At 39.8% G+C, this 17,643-nt stretch overlaps 1 protein-coding gene across 1 annotated transcript in view; it reads left to right on the top strand.

Moving 5' to 3' along the window:
* The first annotated feature begins 729 nt into the window (after nucleotides 1-729).
* The window catches only part of LOC116060272 (NACHT, LRR and PYD domains-containing protein 12-like), a 19,969-nt gene continuing 3,055 nt past the window's right edge, over nucleotides 730-17,643 (top strand). Inside the window, exons 1-9 of the mRNA XM_035993810.1 lie at nucleotides 730-1,001; nucleotides 1,227-1,295; nucleotides 3,690-5,562; nucleotides 8,098-8,271; nucleotides 8,440-8,613; nucleotides 8,780-8,953; nucleotides 9,125-9,298; nucleotides 10,575-10,748; nucleotides 11,029-11,075. Coding sequence (XP_035849703.1) covers nucleotides 731-1,001; nucleotides 1,227-1,295; nucleotides 3,690-5,562; nucleotides 8,098-8,271; nucleotides 8,440-8,613; nucleotides 8,780-8,953; nucleotides 9,125-9,298; nucleotides 10,575-10,748; nucleotides 11,029-11,075 — 3,130 coding nt within the window. The 5' untranslated portion in view covers nucleotide 730. The remainder of the gene's footprint in view (nucleotides 1,002-1,226; nucleotides 1,296-3,689; nucleotides 5,563-8,097; nucleotides 8,272-8,439; nucleotides 8,614-8,779; nucleotides 8,954-9,124; nucleotides 9,299-10,574; nucleotides 10,749-11,028; nucleotides 11,076-17,643) is intronic.

Below are 17,643 nucleotides of genomic sequence, written 5' to 3'. Positions count from 1 at the left end.
TTTTCTTAAACCTCCTGTGGATTTTAAATATAAAAACTGAAATATAATTTATTTCGCAGCACATTTCCTCATCTGTAAACTCTGAGAGACTCAAACTGTTGTTGTAGAGTACCCTTCTGTCAATTGTGTGTCTCGAATCAGGGAAGTGTCCTTCCCTGATTCGTCACGCCTCTATCACATGACCCTTTTAAAGAAGATCATCAACTTTGACTACAGATGGTTTTCCTGATCTTGTTGCTGTTGCTAGCAGTTGTTGTGCAGTTAAATTCTGCATTTAATAATGCTGCTGCTGCCTACATGTCCTCAACAATATTTGAGTCATTTGCAACAATTCCTGTGTCCAGTGGCATAACCAACCTTACACTGTGTTTGATGTGGATGAGGCCTAAGGATCATTTTGTTGTCGTTAGAATGAGCCCTTCATAACGACATAGAGAGCAGGTCTTCTTTACGAAGTCTGCCATGAGGGAAGACCACCGTAGTTTTTCTACTCACTTGAAAAAGGGAGGTGTGTGGGGTATTCAGTTGGTCGCAATCTGCAAACTCACCACTAGATCCTACACACTGGACCCACAGAGCAACAGCAGGAGCTCTAACTGGCCAGACTCTGCACATAAATCCCACCAGCTCCTGTGTCGACCAATCAGAACTCCTGTTGCTGCTCTGAGACATTTGTGATGCAGTTTTATTTCAGTTTGACAGAACTGTCTGATTTTAGCAGGAAACCACGATGAAGGCAGTGGACCTTTTCAACACTCAGGATTTAGGAGAAGATGAATTTAAGAAATTCAAATGGCATCTGCGCCAGCCAAACATCCTGGAAGGTTACCAAAACATCAAAGTGGCCACGCTGGAGGATGCAGAAAGGCAGGACACAGTGGATGTGATGGTGAATACCTATCAACTTCATGGAGCTCTGAAGGTGACCAAGAAGGTTTTAGAGATGATCAACAGGAATGATCTAGTGCAGAGTCTGCCAGACACCAGCTCAGGACCAGAAGGTCAGTCAATCTTTTTAATATGTATTTTCAGGCAGAAAGACTGGGGAATGAAGTGTGCTTTTACATCACAGTGACATTCTGTATGTAATGGGTTGACTGACTGTGAGGATTATTTGCGTGTCTTTTAATTTAATTGTAACAGTACCTTTTCAGGTGAGTGCTGTTGCCGTTTAGGACAGTAATGCATCAATGATAATTTAAATGTTACTACGCATTTCCACACAGAGTCAGTGGATGTCAGTGATGTTGGAGAGACTTCAGAGAACAGAGGAACTCCCTCCTCTCAGAGCAAAGGTAAGCTGCTGTATTCTCTGTTAAGTTTGGAAGCCCTGAGTGACAAAGTGTACCTTTGAAGTTTAAAAAATATAGTCCAAGTAAGTTAGTGACTCCATTCTCCAACAAGTTAATTATGGTGTACTACAATGTATCACATGTTATAATGCTCACCTATAGCTGCTAGCATGGCATGTCCTCATACTCTGCTTCTGACTGGCTAGTAGTCCTTACCTAGTTTCTGTCAGGGCACGCCCTCATACTGTGCTTCTGACTAGCTAGCAGTCCTTACCTAGTTACTGTCAGGGCACGCCCTCATACTCTGCTTCTGACTGGTTAGTAGTCCTTAGCTAGGTACTGAGCATGTGTGACTCCCAACAAAGATGGAACAGAAGTGAGATGTCTCACTCTGTAGGTAAACCAGAGAGCTCAACACACAGGGTGAAAAGAGGAGCTGCAGCAATGTACAACAGTACAACAAAAATATGGTGTTTTTTGAAAATTAAACCATGTAATCCTATTCTGATATAACCTCTAAATACAATTATGAACATGAAAATGAGCATAATATGAGCACTTTAAGCTAACCGAGGACCAGGATCAGCCATAACTTTGTTGTACAGCAACGAGCAGCTTCACAGCTTCCTCAAGTTTAACCCAACTTAAGTTATACATGTGTTGGGTACAAGCACTTGATGTAAAACCAAATAGGCTTTCTCCAAAAGGATTTGCATCTGTATCATACAAAGTGGCATTGACAGGATGAATTCAATTCAATTTTATTTATATTATCAAATCATTACAAGAGTTATCTCAAGAAACTTTACAGATAATTTACAAAGACCCAACAATTTCCCATGAGCAAGCATTTCGGTGCAACCGTGGCGAGGAAAAATGTCCTGTTAGCCAGAAACCTCGGACAGACCCAGGCTCTCTGTGGTCGGCATCTGTCACTGTTAGTTTAGGACACAGACACTAATAAAGATATAGAGAAATATGATTGATTATAATTATAGAAATTGGAATGATGAACAGTGGCAGCTATAGTAACAATAACGATAATGTAACTATGACTAGAAGTAAAAGTTGTAGCAGTTCAGGGCGTTGCAGGGCGTAGCAGGGGCGTTACAGGGCACATTAAGGCATAGCGGGGCATAGCGGGGCGTTGCTGAAATAGCAGGTCATATTTGTAGATGCATAATAGTTTTTTGTTTGATGTTTAGATGAATCGTTACAATATATTTTTGATTGGTAAATTAACAAGGAAACATTTTTTTTGGTTCGGCAGAGCACAAAAACTTTGTAGGTCGTCCCACCAAACAGCATTTTTATGTTTTTTACTAGCAGACGGCATTGCCAAGAAGGAATCTTCAGGCAACATAAAGTCAATAGAGAACAGAGAATTATTTCCCCTCTGATGGGATCGGGAATTAAATGCGCTTGGCTGTATAGTTCTACTCTTTACAGTTACTGTGTCATCCGGCTTCAGACTGATCTCATGAAATGGCGTATGTAGGACATGTCAATTGGTATGCCATTATTTGTGTGTTATAAAGCATGTGTTTCCACACCGTTTGGCCTCCATTGAGTAACATTACCTTGCTTTAGCGTGTGAAATAACGCCCTGGCGAGTAGTATGAAAGGGCAGAAGCCCGTGTAGGGAGGTTGGTTGGGGTGGCGGTTGGGTAAAACACAGGACTTTCACCCAGGAGAGCGGGGACCGTTTCCCGCGTGTAGCGTTTGTCGTTTTTTTTTGTCGTATTTTTGTTTTAATAAAGCCTTCCCCAATGTTCTTTTCCTAAACCCAACCGTTTTACACGCATGCGACGTTCTCGCGATAAAACGGAACGAACTCGCGATAATACGGCACATTCCGATAACACGGCAAATGCCGTGTATGTTTACATCCGCTGTATACAGCGTAGACATGAGCGCGGATAGCTCAAAATGCGTACAGATAACACGCCATTTGGCTTTACGAAAGTGGTGTGTATGTTTACGCAAAGTCATGAGGCCATGTTGCCGGCTTAGTGATAAAATCTAACCTATGTCCTCAGATACTGATATTTCCTTCAACAATGTCACTAAATTCACCCCAACGAAATATGCACCTGAACAGTTTATGATGTTGTAATCCTTCACAATCAAAACTCACATATTCTGTGTTTTCATGTGTGGTTAAGGAGATATGATGCAATATGCATTATTAGGTTATGGTGGAAAGAAAATGGAAGCGACAGCCACCTCGAGGAGTCTTTGCGATGGCTCCATTTCTAAAACATTTCAGGGCCCCATTCTGCACAAGAGTCCCACATTCCATGCTTTTATAAAAAGTGAACATATCAGCCAGGCTATAATGCTTCTACATCTTAGACAAACAGCCTCATATTTTATATTTTTTATATTTCAACACAGACGGGATGGTTCCAGTACCAAAGCCTGCATTGCACATCTCAAAATACCAAGAAAAGATTCAGCCAAACTTCAAAGACCGTTACATGCAACTAAAAGAAGGGTTGACGGAGGAGAAACAACCTCTGGATGAGATGTTCACACATCTGACTGTCACAGCTGGGGGTGACGTACACATCAACACACAGCATGAGGTCAGGCAGATTGAGACAGTGAGGCCAGCAGATACAGAGACAACAATTAAACCTTGTGACATGTTCAAACACACCTCTGGAAACGACAGACCCATAAGAACAGTGCTGACCAAGGGAATCGCAGGAATTGGAAAAACATTTCTTGTGCACAAGTTTGTGTTGGACTGGGCTGAAGGAAGAGCCAATGAAGATGTGCATCTCGTTTTCCCCTTCACCTTCCGTGAGCTGAATTCATGGAAGGGAGTGAAGGTATGTTTGGCAGAGCTCATTCATGAATGTATCTGGGAGACCAAAGACATCAAGAAAGAAGCTCTTAATCACATCTTTACAGAGCTGCAGTCAACAGGAAACACCAACTTTGACAAGAGTGAATTCAAACTTCTGTTTGTTTTGGACGGACTGGATGAGAGCCGCCTTAATCTGGACTGCTCTACCAATAAAAACAAGGCAGTTATAATTGATGTGACAGTGCCGACCTCAGTGGACGAGCTGCTGGCGAACCTCATCAAGAAGAAACTGCTTCCCACTGCTCGTCTCTGGATAACCACACGACCTGCAGCAGCCAATCAGATCCATTCAGACTTTGTAGACATCACGACAGAGGTCAGAGGGTTCTCCGACCCACAGAAGGAAGAGTACTTCAGGAAGAGATTCACAGATCAGGAACAGGCCGGCAGAATCATCTCCCACATCAAGACATCACGAAGCCTCCACATCATGTGCCACATCCCAGTCTTCTGCTGGATCACTGCTACAGTTCTAGATAAAGTGATGAAAACCAGAGAGGGAGGGGAGCTGCCCAAGACCCTCACTGAGATGTACGCAGAATTCCTGCTGTTTCAGATTCATCAGACAAAAGAGAAGTATGACCCAGAAGACTATGACTCAGAAAAGTGCACTCAGTACATTGAGTCATTAGCAAAACTGGCTTACTGTCAGTTGGAAAAGGGCAACCTGATCTTCTACGAGAAAGATCTAGAAGAGAGTGGCATTGATGTCAGTGGAGCTTCAAAGTGCTCAGGATTTTTCACAGAGATCTTCAAAAAGGAAAGTCGGGGAAAGAATGACAAAAAAAAGATGTTTAGCTTCGTCCATCTGAGTGTTCAAGAGTTTCTGGCTGCTCTTCATGTCGAGAGGGCAGTAATTAATAGAAACAAGAATGTGATGTTTGGGCAAAGTTTGGTTGAACAAATGCAAATGGTTTTCAGCAAAAAATCTATGATGTCTAAGGTCCATAGGTTTGCTATTGACAAGGCCTTACAGAGTCTAAACGGCCACCTGGACTTGTTCCTCCGCTTCCTCCTGGGTCTTTCACTGCAGAAAAATCAGGATCTCCTCCAAGACCTGCTGCCTCAGACAGGAAGTAGCTCAGAGCCCAATCAGGAAACAGTCAAGTACATCAAGAAGAAGATCAATAAGGTTCTGTCTGCAGAGAGAAGCATCAATCTGTTCCACTGTCTGAATGAACTGAATGATCGTTCTCTAGTGGAGGAGATCCAGCAGTATCTGAGTTCAGGACATCTCTCCACAGATAAACTGTCTCCTGCTCAGTGGTCAGCTCTGGTCTTCATCTTACTGTCATCAGAAGAAGATATGGATGTGTTTGACCTGAAGAAATATGGTGCTTCAGAGGAGGCTCTTCTGAGGCTGTTGCCAGTGGTCAAAGCCTCCAAAAAAGCTCTGTAAGTGCACCGATTACTGAAGCTACTAACTGTATCAGAGGTGTGGGGTTTTTCTCAACTAATGAATGTTTTAGTCAACTGATAGTCAATATTTAGAAAACAAATTGATTAGTTGATCAATTGAAAAACCTGCACATTGTTTCTTCAGTTTCATTGTACCTCCACAGATTAATGAAGCCAAATGAAGAAAACAAGATCTGCCATTTTGTACTTCATTTGAGGCTGAAATTAATTAGTGTGAATGATTGGGATCCAACAGATGTGACTATATTTTGTGAAATTTCCTTTAATAGTTTTCTGACTCCAGTAATATACACAGTACAAGACATACATTTGTTGTGTTTGACTGTCTGGACAACCGTAGAAATGTGATGTGTTGTAGATGTGTAAGGCTACGTTCATACCACAACTCTTAATGATTAATTCAGATTTGTTTTGCTCAGATTCGATTTTTTGTTTGGCTGTTCACATTACCTTTTAAAATGTGGCCTACATCAGATTCCAGTCTGAACTGTTTGCGGTTTTGAAATGACCCGCATGCTCAAGCTCAACAGAACAATAACAATGACATAAGACGCAGCACGCTGTTGCACTAAAGTTAGGGAGGTTATGGAGGAAGTAAGAATTTTGGCTTTTATTTCAAAATGTTTGTGTAATGGCAGCCATAACATTATTGAGCAGGTGCTGAGGAGGAGAAGAATGAAGAGAGAGAGAGAGAGAGAGAGAGAGAGAGAGAGAGAGAGAGAGAGAGAGAGAGAGAGAGAGAGAGAGAGAGAGAGAGAAATTGTGAGGTTATGGCTGTAAATTCACTACAGAGGTCTGTGTGGATGCAGAGCCTGAGCCAGGAGTGGTGGGACTGTATTGTGAATAGCTTCACAGAGATGCAGTTTATTCAAAACCTTTGGATAAAAAATCAGATCTGGGCAAGATTTGAGTGTTCACACTTCTGAAGAAGTCTGACCTGGTCACTTGACCTAAAAAAAAACACTTTTGCCTACAGTCTGAATGTAGCTTAAGTCATTTCAAATACAGATCAGAAGTGAAGCTGCTTTCTACTGCACTGAAAAGTGCACACTGTTAACTGGAGACTCTCAGGTCAGCAATAATAAAGCTATAAAGAGTGATCCATTATATTACATTTTATTTAGCTGATGCTTTTATCCAAAGTAAAATACAGTGACTGTCAAGTGCCGTCAACCATGTAGGTAACACTAAGAAGAGTAGGAATCACATAGAAGTACATTAGCTTCAAATAAGCTAAAATACAACATGTAAGTGCAATTTCTTTCATAAAACCATCATCTTCTCAGGTGCAGTTGGAAGAGATGTGTTTTAACCTGCGGTGCAGGATGTGTTGACTTTCGGCTGTCCTGATGTCAAGGAGGAGCTCATTCCACCATTTAGGAGGCAGGACAGCAGAAAGTCTGGATTTTTTTGTTTGACTATAGGTGTCCCTCGCAGTGAGCAAGCAGCAAGCATATTGGCCATTGACAAGAGCCTGAACCAGAACCTGAGGGTCAGAAAAGGCTGTTTCCTTCTGAGAATATGCAGTATGATCGGGTTGTTGCAGCAATGTTGGCAGTGATGGAGAGTTGGCCATAAAGAGTCACACCCAGGTTCCTAGCAGTCCTGGTGGGGACTACCACAGACTTGTCGATCTGGGTGGAAGAGCCCTTCCCTGGAAGGAAAAGCAGCTCAGTCTTGTCATGCCTGAGTTCGAAGTGGTGTGTGGACATTCAATGAGAGATGTCAGTCAGACAGGCAGAGGTACTTGCTGGTGCTTGTGTTTCAGACTGGGGAAAAGAGAGAATTAGTCAGGTGTCATCTGCATAGTTGCGATAGAAAAACAGCCATGTGAGTGAAAAACAGAACCGAGAGGGAATTGGTGTACAGAGAGAAGAGGAGGGGGACCAGGACAGAACCTTGAAGGATCCCATTGTGAGTGGACAAGGTTCTGACACAGATTCTCTCAAATTTACTCGGTAGGTGCGGTCATTGAGGTAAGATGTGAGCAGCGAGTGTGCAGAAACTGAGACACAGATCCTGAAGGGTGAAAATGAGGTTCTGGTAGTTCACTGTTTCAAAAGCAGCAGAAAGGTCCAGAAGAATGACCACAGAGGGGAGAGAGGCTGCTTTAGCAGTTTCAAGCCGCTCAGTGACAGGAATGAGGACAGTTTTAGTTGAGTGGCCTGCCTTGAAATAATTCTGGTGAAGATAAGAAGAGAGTTGGTTCAAGATAGCACGTTTGAGTGTTTTGGCTAAAACGGAAGAAGAGAGATAGGTCTATTGTTGTTAACTTCAGACAGGCTGAGTGTGGCTTTCTTTTGGATAGGGGTCACTCTCGCTTCTTTGAGAGAGTCCAGGAAACAGCCGGTTGACTAGGTGGTGATAATAAGATGAGCGGGAAAAGGGTGAACCAAATCTTTCACAGGGTGTTGTCATTTTTCTTTTCCTGGTAGTTACCTAAATATAAGTGTAAGTTATTATCAAATACAGATAAAAATGTTTGCACTTATGTTGTGTTCATATTTTTAGGCTGAGTGGCTGTAACCTGTCAGAGAGAAGCTGTGAAGATCTGTCCTCAGTTCTCAGCTCCGAGTCCTCTAGTCTGAGAGAGCTGGATCTGAGTAACAATGAACTAAAGGATTCAGGAGGGAAGCTGCTTTCTACTGGAGTGAAGAGTCCACACTGTAAACTGGAGACTCTCAGGTCAGGAATAATAAACCTGTAAAGGGGGAACCAGATCTGTCACACAGTGTTTTCATTTTTCTTCAGTTAACCACTTTATTTTATGATGACAGTAATGCCTACCTAAATATAAGTGTAATAAATATCACATACAGATTTGTTTTACATATGTTCTGTATATATGTTTAGGCTGAATGGCTGTAACCTGTCAGAGAGAAGCTGTGAAGATCTGTCCTCAGTTCTCAGCTCAAAGTCCTCTAGTCTGAGAGAGCTGGATCTGAGTAACAATGAACTGAAGGATTCAGGAGGGAAGCTGCTTTCTACTGGAGTGAAGAGTCCACACTGTAAACTGGAGACTCTCAGGTCAGGAATAATAAACCTGTAAAGGGGGAACCAGATCGGTCACACAGTGTTTTCATTTTTCTTCAGTTAACCACTTTATTTTATGATAACAGTAATGCCTACCTAAATATAAGTGTAATAAATATCAAATACAGTTTTTTTACATATATTCTGTACATATGTTTAGGCTGAATAGCTGTAACCTGTCAGAGAGAAGCTGTGAATATCTGTCCTCAGTTCTCAGCTCAGAGTCCTCTAGTCTGAGAGAGCTGGATCTGAGTAACAATGAACTGAAGGATTCAGGAGGGAAGCTGCTTTCTACTGGTGTGAAGATTCCACACTGCAAACTGGAGACTCTCAGGTCAGGAATAATAAACCTGTAAAGGGGGAACCAGATCTGTCACACAGTGTTTTCATTTTTCTTCAGTTAATCACTTTATTTTATGATAACAGTAATGCCTACCTAAATATAAGTGTAATAAATATCAAATACAGATTTTCTTTTTTACATATGTTCTGTACATATGTTTAGGCTGAGTGGCTGTAACCTGTCAGAGAGAAGCTGTGAAGATCTGTCCTCAGTTCTCAGCTCAGAGTCCTTTAGTCTGAGAGAGCTGGATCTGAGTAACAATGAACTGAAGGATTCAGGAGGGAAGCTGCTTTCTACTGGAGTGAAGAGTCCACACTGTAAACTGGAGACTCTCAGGTCAGGAATAATAAACCTGTAAAGGGGGAACCAGATCTGTCACAGTGTTTTCATTTTTCTTCAGTTAACCACTTTATTTTATGATAACAGTAATGCCTACCTAAATATAAGTGTAATAAATATCAAATACAGATTTTTTTTACATATGTTCTGTACATATGTTTAGGCTGAGTGGCTGTAACCTGTCAGAGAGAAGCTGTGAAGATCTGTCCTCAGTTCTCAGCTCAGAGTCCTCTAGTCTGAGAGAGCTGGACCTGAGTAACAACAATCTCAAGGATTCAGGAGGGAAGCTGCTTTTTACTGGAGTGAAGAGTCCACAGTGTAAACTGGAGACTCTCAGGTCAGGATTTAGCTTCTGTTAAACAAATAACCATTTAAATGTTGCTTGATATATAAGGTAATGTATGTTAGAAAAAGAAACCCAACATCTTTCAGCCAATAGTTGTATTTTCATGGCCCACAACTTCCATTTTTTGATTCAGTCTCACTACTCTCATCAGCACCTTCTTCAGCTGCAGCATGCAGCTTTTTGCATTCAATAAGCTCTGATAAACCCACTGTACACTACCTGCCCAGCAGCCAACAACAGAAAGACACAGTTAGACAATAGCTGGTAAAGAAAGTTCAACATCTAGCAGCTTAAGAGACAACATTTTTTCTTAAGGGTTTGTGGAGACTTTTTTAACCTCAGGACTCTGAATGATACTCTGTGATTCACTCACATATCATTCCCAGTGCAGCTGGCTGCATCATAAAGATTTTTTGTGATCTTACAGATGTCTGCTGTCTACCAGCCGTGATAAGAAAGCTTTAGGGTTATACCAACTTAAGTCAAATTACTTTGTCAGGTTTTATGCCAATTTTTAAATCCAGTATTTCCACAGACGCTTCCGATTTATTTTGCTCTTATGTTGGACTGCAGAAGTTTGTCGGTTGAGTGAGAGGTCAAAAATGAATTAATGCAGATTTAAGACAATTTACTTTGTGTCAAATTCTGATGGCATTTGACTGCATTTTAGCAAAAATATATTTAAAAAAAGTGGACTGATGAGACAATTTAACATTTAGCTAAAATTAGGAAATGTACACTGAAGAAGAAAGACATGATGAAAATGAATTCATTATTATTATTGTAAATTCAAGTCATTTTCAGTGTGTGTGTGTGTGTGTGTGTGTGTGTGTGTGTGTGTGTGTGTGTGTGTGTGTGTGTGTGTGTGTGTGTGTGTGTGTGTGTGTGTGTGTGTGTTTGTGTGTGTGTGTGTGTTTGTATGTCCAGTTTGTCAGGCTGTCTGATCACAGAGGAAGGCTGTACTTCTCTGGCCTCAGCTCTGAGCTCAAACCCGTCCCATCTGAGAGTGCTGGACCTGAGCTACAATCATCCAGGAGACTCGGGAGTGAAGCTGCTTTCAGCTAGACGGGAGGATCCAAACTGCAGACTGGACACTCTAAGGTAAGAACAGACAGCAGAGCTCACTGTTTGTTCACAGTGTGTACCAGCAGCCCTGGTGATAACAGTAAAGACAGTAACTGATGTGATGAGAATCTCATCCCCGCTGAGACTCAACTCCTATTAATAAGTTACATTCTTATTAGAGGACTTTGAGGATGTCTCATTTATGTTGATGTTCAGAGTTAATCTTTGACCTTAGAAACCTGAGATGTTTGATATATGTTGAAGATGAGAGATGAGGAAGCTTCTGAAGGTTCATTCTGACTGTTTCTTCCTCCAGGCTGGATCATGGCGGAGAGCAGAGGCTGAAACCTGGTCTGAGGAAGTGTAAGTGTTTTTTCACTTTGCACCGCAAATTCTCGCGAGTTAAAATATTTGGTAACACTTTACTTGAAGGTATCTACATAAGAGTGACATGACACAGTCATGAACGTGTCATCAACATAGTAAACAAGTCATAAACGTTTATGACAACGCTTCTGGGTTGAAATGCAACGCCCATGATGAGTGGCACGGTCACTAGGGGAGTAAAGGGAAGTGCACACTTTAAACAATAACTAGTAACAGCATGGCGATAATAAGTTGACACATTGTTGAGAGAAGTGTTTCTTTAGAACAACATTTTCTGGAATGAATATATCACTTAAGGCGAGACACTACAGGTGAATAGGCTAAAATTTTTAAATAATAGATATCTCCATGAAACTTCCTCAGTTGATTACTTACACAAGTATATAAAAAAATGTATTACAAGTCTTTTAAATGTTTATTTTTAATTATGCAAATTATGCATTTTCTCATTAAATATGCGCAATTTTTGCATATATTTTCGGTAGATAGATCTGAACATATGATAAAGCCAGGTGCAAAATTCTTTTTTCATTTTGTTTACACACAAGATGAAAACAAAATTACAGAGGGATTTCAGGATATCTGCATTCATTACCTAGGAAATCAAAATATACTGTCCATAGCCTTAAAAAATTGATTTTCGCCATGTTTTTTAGCTTAAAATTTCACATAAATCAGGGCAGGAATGATTTATTAACAAATCCCTCTGTTAATATCTTCAGAATACTACTAAGTGTATAACTGGAAAGTTTGGTGTACATCTACAACTGCAGTAACTCAATGAATTAACATTGGCTTATCATGCACAAAGTTGCAGACAAAACCCACGCTGGACAGGTGTATGGACACAGAACAAGACCAACAATGGATGTAACAGCTTTTTAAAGTCCAACTGTCCATTCCAGCACCATATGTATTTTAGCTGTGCTTGGACTCTTGCGCCTATGTTTTACACTGGCAGCTGTGACGGCCTCAGCTTTTGAGGTCCTGAGCATATCAGTTTCTCTCATTGAATTGACCGTCACATGTGCTCTGAAGCCACAACTTCTCCTTAACTGAAAGCATGGCAGAGGCACCTTCATGGCCATACTTGCTGCTGCTCCAGCTTACTTTTCCCACAAAACAGTCCCCTCAGTCAGCTGATGGTGAAGATAACTAACCAGAACCAGTCCCCTCAGTCAAGAGAAGCTGGAAGTTGTCCTAGGAGAGGTGACAGCATCTCCACTGACATCTAAACATGTATCTGCCTGCTACAGCCTGAGGGACTCACACCACTTAGGATCCCAAAATTACAGATTTGTTTAGTAGCCTATTATATAGTAATTATATTATACAAAACTGTAACTGTTGTGTAATGTAATTGTTTTGTAATATAGTGTGTTGTATCACGATCAGTACAGTGTGGTACATATGTGACAAATTTTTAATATATGACATGTAGGCTATGACTTTCTGTAAACTGCTTAGAGAGAGATAGAGAGAGAGAGAGTCTGAGTACCTCTGCTGTCTGAACACTCCTGTTTTCTGAACGATAGTTTAAACATCGACGTACTATGTGAAGGCATTTCATCATCTGTTGTTTTAGTTTGTAATCCCCTACACTGTAAAATCCAATTAGTTAACCTTACTTAAAAAAGCATGCAAACCGATTGCACTTAAAAAACTAAGTACAGTGGAATAGGTATTGCGTGTTGTATTAACAAATCCCTGTTTAGTATAGTATACTTACTCTTGAGTTTAAGTAACTAAAAACAATTTGTGCGGTGTACTTGACAATTTACTTTAGATGCACTCCTGACTTAGTATAGACTACTCAGAATTACTATTTCAAACAACTAAGTAATGTCATGTGAACTTTACTTTGTGTGTACTCTTAACACAATTATTTAAGTTTGGCTAACTACTGTGACAATTCCTGCAACTTAGAATTTCTCGTATTTAGTTACTTGAAGAGCGATTCTGATTTACTTGTTTAAACCATGCAAACCGAATGCCTTGAAAAGACCAATTAACTGTTACTTGTGTAAATTAAGTACTTCAAACATTCATTTTACCTTATTCCATTTACAGTAATCAATTAGACATTAGACATCAAACACCAAATGCTCACCTATGTTAACTCTTGTTCTGCCAACTCACTATACACTTGTCACATAAATGTACCAGAGAAGAAGTATAAAGTATCATAAAATAGAAATATTTAACACACAACTACATTATTGAAACAGGTTTATTCATTGAACCTCAACCATTGTTATTTAGTTTACAATGTTAAAATCAAAGTCTTAAAACCCTTTGAATCTGGTATAAAGTATGCATTACCTTGACATTTGTAATTTTATTCTGATTGTATTTTATCATCTTAAAAATTATTATGGTGTGCTTGGCCCAGTAAACCTTGTTATTTTAATCAATCAAATTTTGGCACAGGATTTCACAATTTTGAATTCTTGACTTGGCTGATGAAGTAATTTTATTGTTAACTTTTTTTTTACTGGATTATTTATAGGAGTATGAATTTTTGGGTAATATACTTGATTTTTTGAGTGTATCCGGTACAGAGATGTTTAGTGGGAAAACACAGTCAAATCTGCACCTTAGACATCTGATAGAGATACTAATTGGTTTGAGGAAATTCAAATGTCAGTCATTACTATAAGTGATCAGTACCACTTGAAGACAACATTCAGACTAAAATGATCAATGTCAAGGTATTAGCACCAACCACAGAATCTCTCTTCTCACAGAACCAGAACACGCACACACGGTTATTACACTGCCATAAAATATAAAAATAAAAACATTCTTCAAAAGTACAGAGTGAAATCAACACCAAGGGGTGTGAACAACGGACTCTGTTGGACTGAATGTTTGCCACTCTGCCCATATACATCGGTACCAAAATTGTTCTTCAATAATCTTCCAGTAATAATTGGCAGCCTTTTATAAAAAGACATAAATTTGTCATTTGTGGAAATAAAATTCCAAGCCTGACCTTTAATTTAACATAATCCTGAACAACTGCTTTACTTTTGAAATAACAATAAAGTTTAAAGACCAAACTGCTGACAGAATCAACCTGCTGACAAGTAGAAGTGACATCCAGTTAGTGTACAATAATGACTATGGCAACCGATCTCACACATGTATGAATGACCATACACCTGCAGCCTCTAAATGTAACTTGCTGATGAACCCAGTGGCTGATATAAAACAATATGAAAGGAGTGCCTTAATTTAGTTAACAATTAAAAGCAACTGGACCCACTTTTATAAACAAATACGATTGTATGCCAAATGTCACTCTTGATTTTTACCATTCTAACTAAACAGGAGATTAAGAGTTTTAAGTTTGGGGGGAGAGTTTGTTCTCTCCCAGGCCAAGCATCACTCGTTGAATGAAGTTGAATGTGTTTTTCATGGCTTTAGGGTAGTCCAAGTGTAGGGCATAGGACAACCCAAACAAGAGGCAAAGTGCTTGAGGTAGGTTCTGGAGATTGTCCATTACAATACCTCCTTCAAGAATGATGGCAGTAGACAATGGGTCAAGATGGAGATGATTTGGAGAGAGAGGCGCATCTTCACTGATGACAGTCAGCAACCCAACAGATACCTAGGCCCATGCCTCATCACTGTCAGAATCCTGTATACAACCAAACACAAACATTACAACAGGTAAATGTTGATTGGCATTATCAATTGTCATCAAGTCATCTGTCCTGCGAACACTTCCCTCCAGCCTATTTTTATTAAGTTTTCACTTTACGCCCAGCTTACAGACATCAACTAAATAACATGAATGAAATTAAGCTCCGATGTCTGTCCTAATATAAAATGTATTCAGATATTATTGCTGTTACAGCTAGTGTATGTGAGAGGGAGACATGTTCTACATCTTGTGCAGCATGGCAAGTGGGCTCTGCACTGTTGCACTCAGCAGTGCAACCCTGTGACATGAACTACAAATGGAGTTAGTTGAACGGCTCCTTCATCTTTGTTTAGGATTTTTGTTGTTTTATCTCTTTTTTATCACCCTGCTGGCATACACTGAACTGTCACAGTTAGCATGCAGCCCATCTTTGTTCTGAACTCACAGTGATATACAGTATGTGCTCTTTTAAGATATGAGAACTTACAAAGGAGGTGTTGTAGAAGTTACTAAGGTCATCACCAAGCGGAACAGGGATGCCTTGGAGAACAAGGGTAAGCACTGCTGTCACATCTGGTTTCTAGAAGTGGATAGAACAAATAAAGTTCAAAATTATGCCACATTCAAAAGTTACAATACAAACCCATTTTTAAAAGCGCATATGAAAAAGGTGTCACCATGTATGCTTAACAGTGGAGAGAACAGTTGCCGACTGGAGTAGTTATTTGAAGATCTACTCCACAGCTAAAACTTAACAAGTCTATAGTCGACTGACCCTTGAATCCATTTGCTGCACAATCTCAGCCAGTTTATCTCCAACACTTCCTTTCTTGGACTTGAAGATTGTGACAAATCGTGGTGTGTTGAGGTCAACAGCACCAAAAAAGTCATTCTCCAGATTTGTCGTAGCTATCCTGTTGAACTCAGCAAACACCTACAAGACACAGAAAAAAAATGTGAGTGAGTAGACTGGCTTGAGCCAGTCTGTAAATTTTGAAAAACCTTTGGTTACCAGTCCTAAAACCTAAATGCACACTTAAGCATAGGAGAATACAAAAAAGTATATCAATATCAGTACCTACTTGTCTCTCTGTAAAAAGAGCTGGTCAGCACTCCTTCAGGGTTTTCGCTGGAGGTTCAGCTTCCACAATCTCCCATCTCCGCAGTGGGAAGGTCTAGTCCATCTAAAACCAAGAGTGAAGCCTCCATGTTTTAACAACTGTCCTCTTTTGTCTGTAGAAAAAATACACTGCTTACAGGTCCACTGCATCTGCAAGAAATTATTTTAAGTGGAAATTTTAGGTGTAAGTTGTAAGTGTGTGTGTGTGTGTGTGTGTGTGTGTGTGTGTGTGTGTGTGTGTGTATATATATATATACATTATCTCACCTCCAGTGTACTGAGGCCCACTGACAAAGCAGCTGTGAAGAGCCCTCAAGGCAGTTGTCACAAGCACTTCTGTAAAGGACAAATAATGTCTTAGTTAAAAGAAAGTTCTACTTAAAGTGATGTGATTTGTAGATTAAAGACACATACTTCACAAGCATTACAGGAGAATGCTTGTTTTCCAATATAAATATAAATCCTTATAGATATATCCTCTTATATGAATATTTGAAGATTCAGATTGAGTCATAAAAACAATGCGAAAAATTAAGAGTATAAACAATCCTGACTTAAGTATAATTACAGCAATATTAGCAACTGCATTTACTTAAAGAAATAATAGGGGAGAGGGGATGTTGAAACACTTTTCAGATATATGTAATTTTAAAAGAAAACGTTACAGACAAAAATAATGTGTTGTTGTCATCAACAACTCACGTGTGTGTTCCATCAATACCAGGTGCTATCTTGTAAAAATATGGAACGACTTCAGTTTAATTTGACTTTGAATGAAAGGTGCGCATGTTCCACGGAAGGATGGAACACAGGGGCGGGATGGAAGAAACACATCGATATACATTTTAATTGTTAATGTTTTTCTCTTTTGTAATTTAAAATGCTTGACAGGGTCCTTAATATGCAATTGCAAACATAAATGTCCTTTTTCTTAATAAAAAATATAACTTTTGCCAAACGTCCTCGTGTATTCTCCACGTTTGTGACTTTGCAAACGATTAAAACAGAAACTAGCAGTAAAGTAACTTATGTTCTCCTAATTGTCTGACAATGTGGCTGCAAACTGTGTGTAGCTTACAAATTGCCTTGTTTCCTCTACACACTTAATTTGTAACTCGGAATTTCTGTGTTGTTAATACCCAACATTCGACCAAAATACATCCACTGTGTCAACTCAGGGAAAACTAAAAATTACTGTGGCTACATTTAAAATGTGAGCGTTTTCACTTTAAGTTAAAATGGATTTTCAGGTGAATCCCGGGATGGTGGTGGAAAGCCGCAAAAACATGCCCAAACATGTGCTCTGCCTGTTAGCTTGTTAATGTTTAGCTAGCTAACATATGATAGCTTATGTTGAGGCAGCAGACAGAAACACAAATTCACAAACAAATATTAACCTAACTTGCTTGAAAACTTACCTCATTGTTCCACAAGCGATGAAATCTCCAGCAAATGTGTCGGCAATTTCCAGCAAAGGTGTCGGCACAGTCCGATCACGGTCCTGAGCAGGAGACTGAACGTTGGTGGCTTCTACTGCGCATGCTCACACCCAGCCCTGATTGCTCTTAGGATGAGTTCCAAATAGTCGCTCTAAGCAAGTTAAGATAACTTCAAACAAAGTTATATTCACTCAAAACTATACGTAAATAGCTTTTTTCACCATGCAATTAACCGTTACTTTGTAAAACCAATTAAGAAGCACATATTATTGATACCCGACTACAGCTAACTCATTTATGCAAGTTATGACAGCTATTGGAATTTACAGTGTATGT

Source organism: Sander lucioperca, chromosome 17 (genome assembly GCF_008315115.2).
Source record: "Sander lucioperca isolate FBNREF2018 chromosome 17, SLUC_FBN_1.2, whole genome shotgun sequence".
NCBI lineage: Eukaryota > Metazoa > Chordata > Actinopteri > Perciformes > Percidae > Sander > Sander lucioperca.
This window is presented reverse-complemented; position numbering and strand designations above follow the sequence as displayed.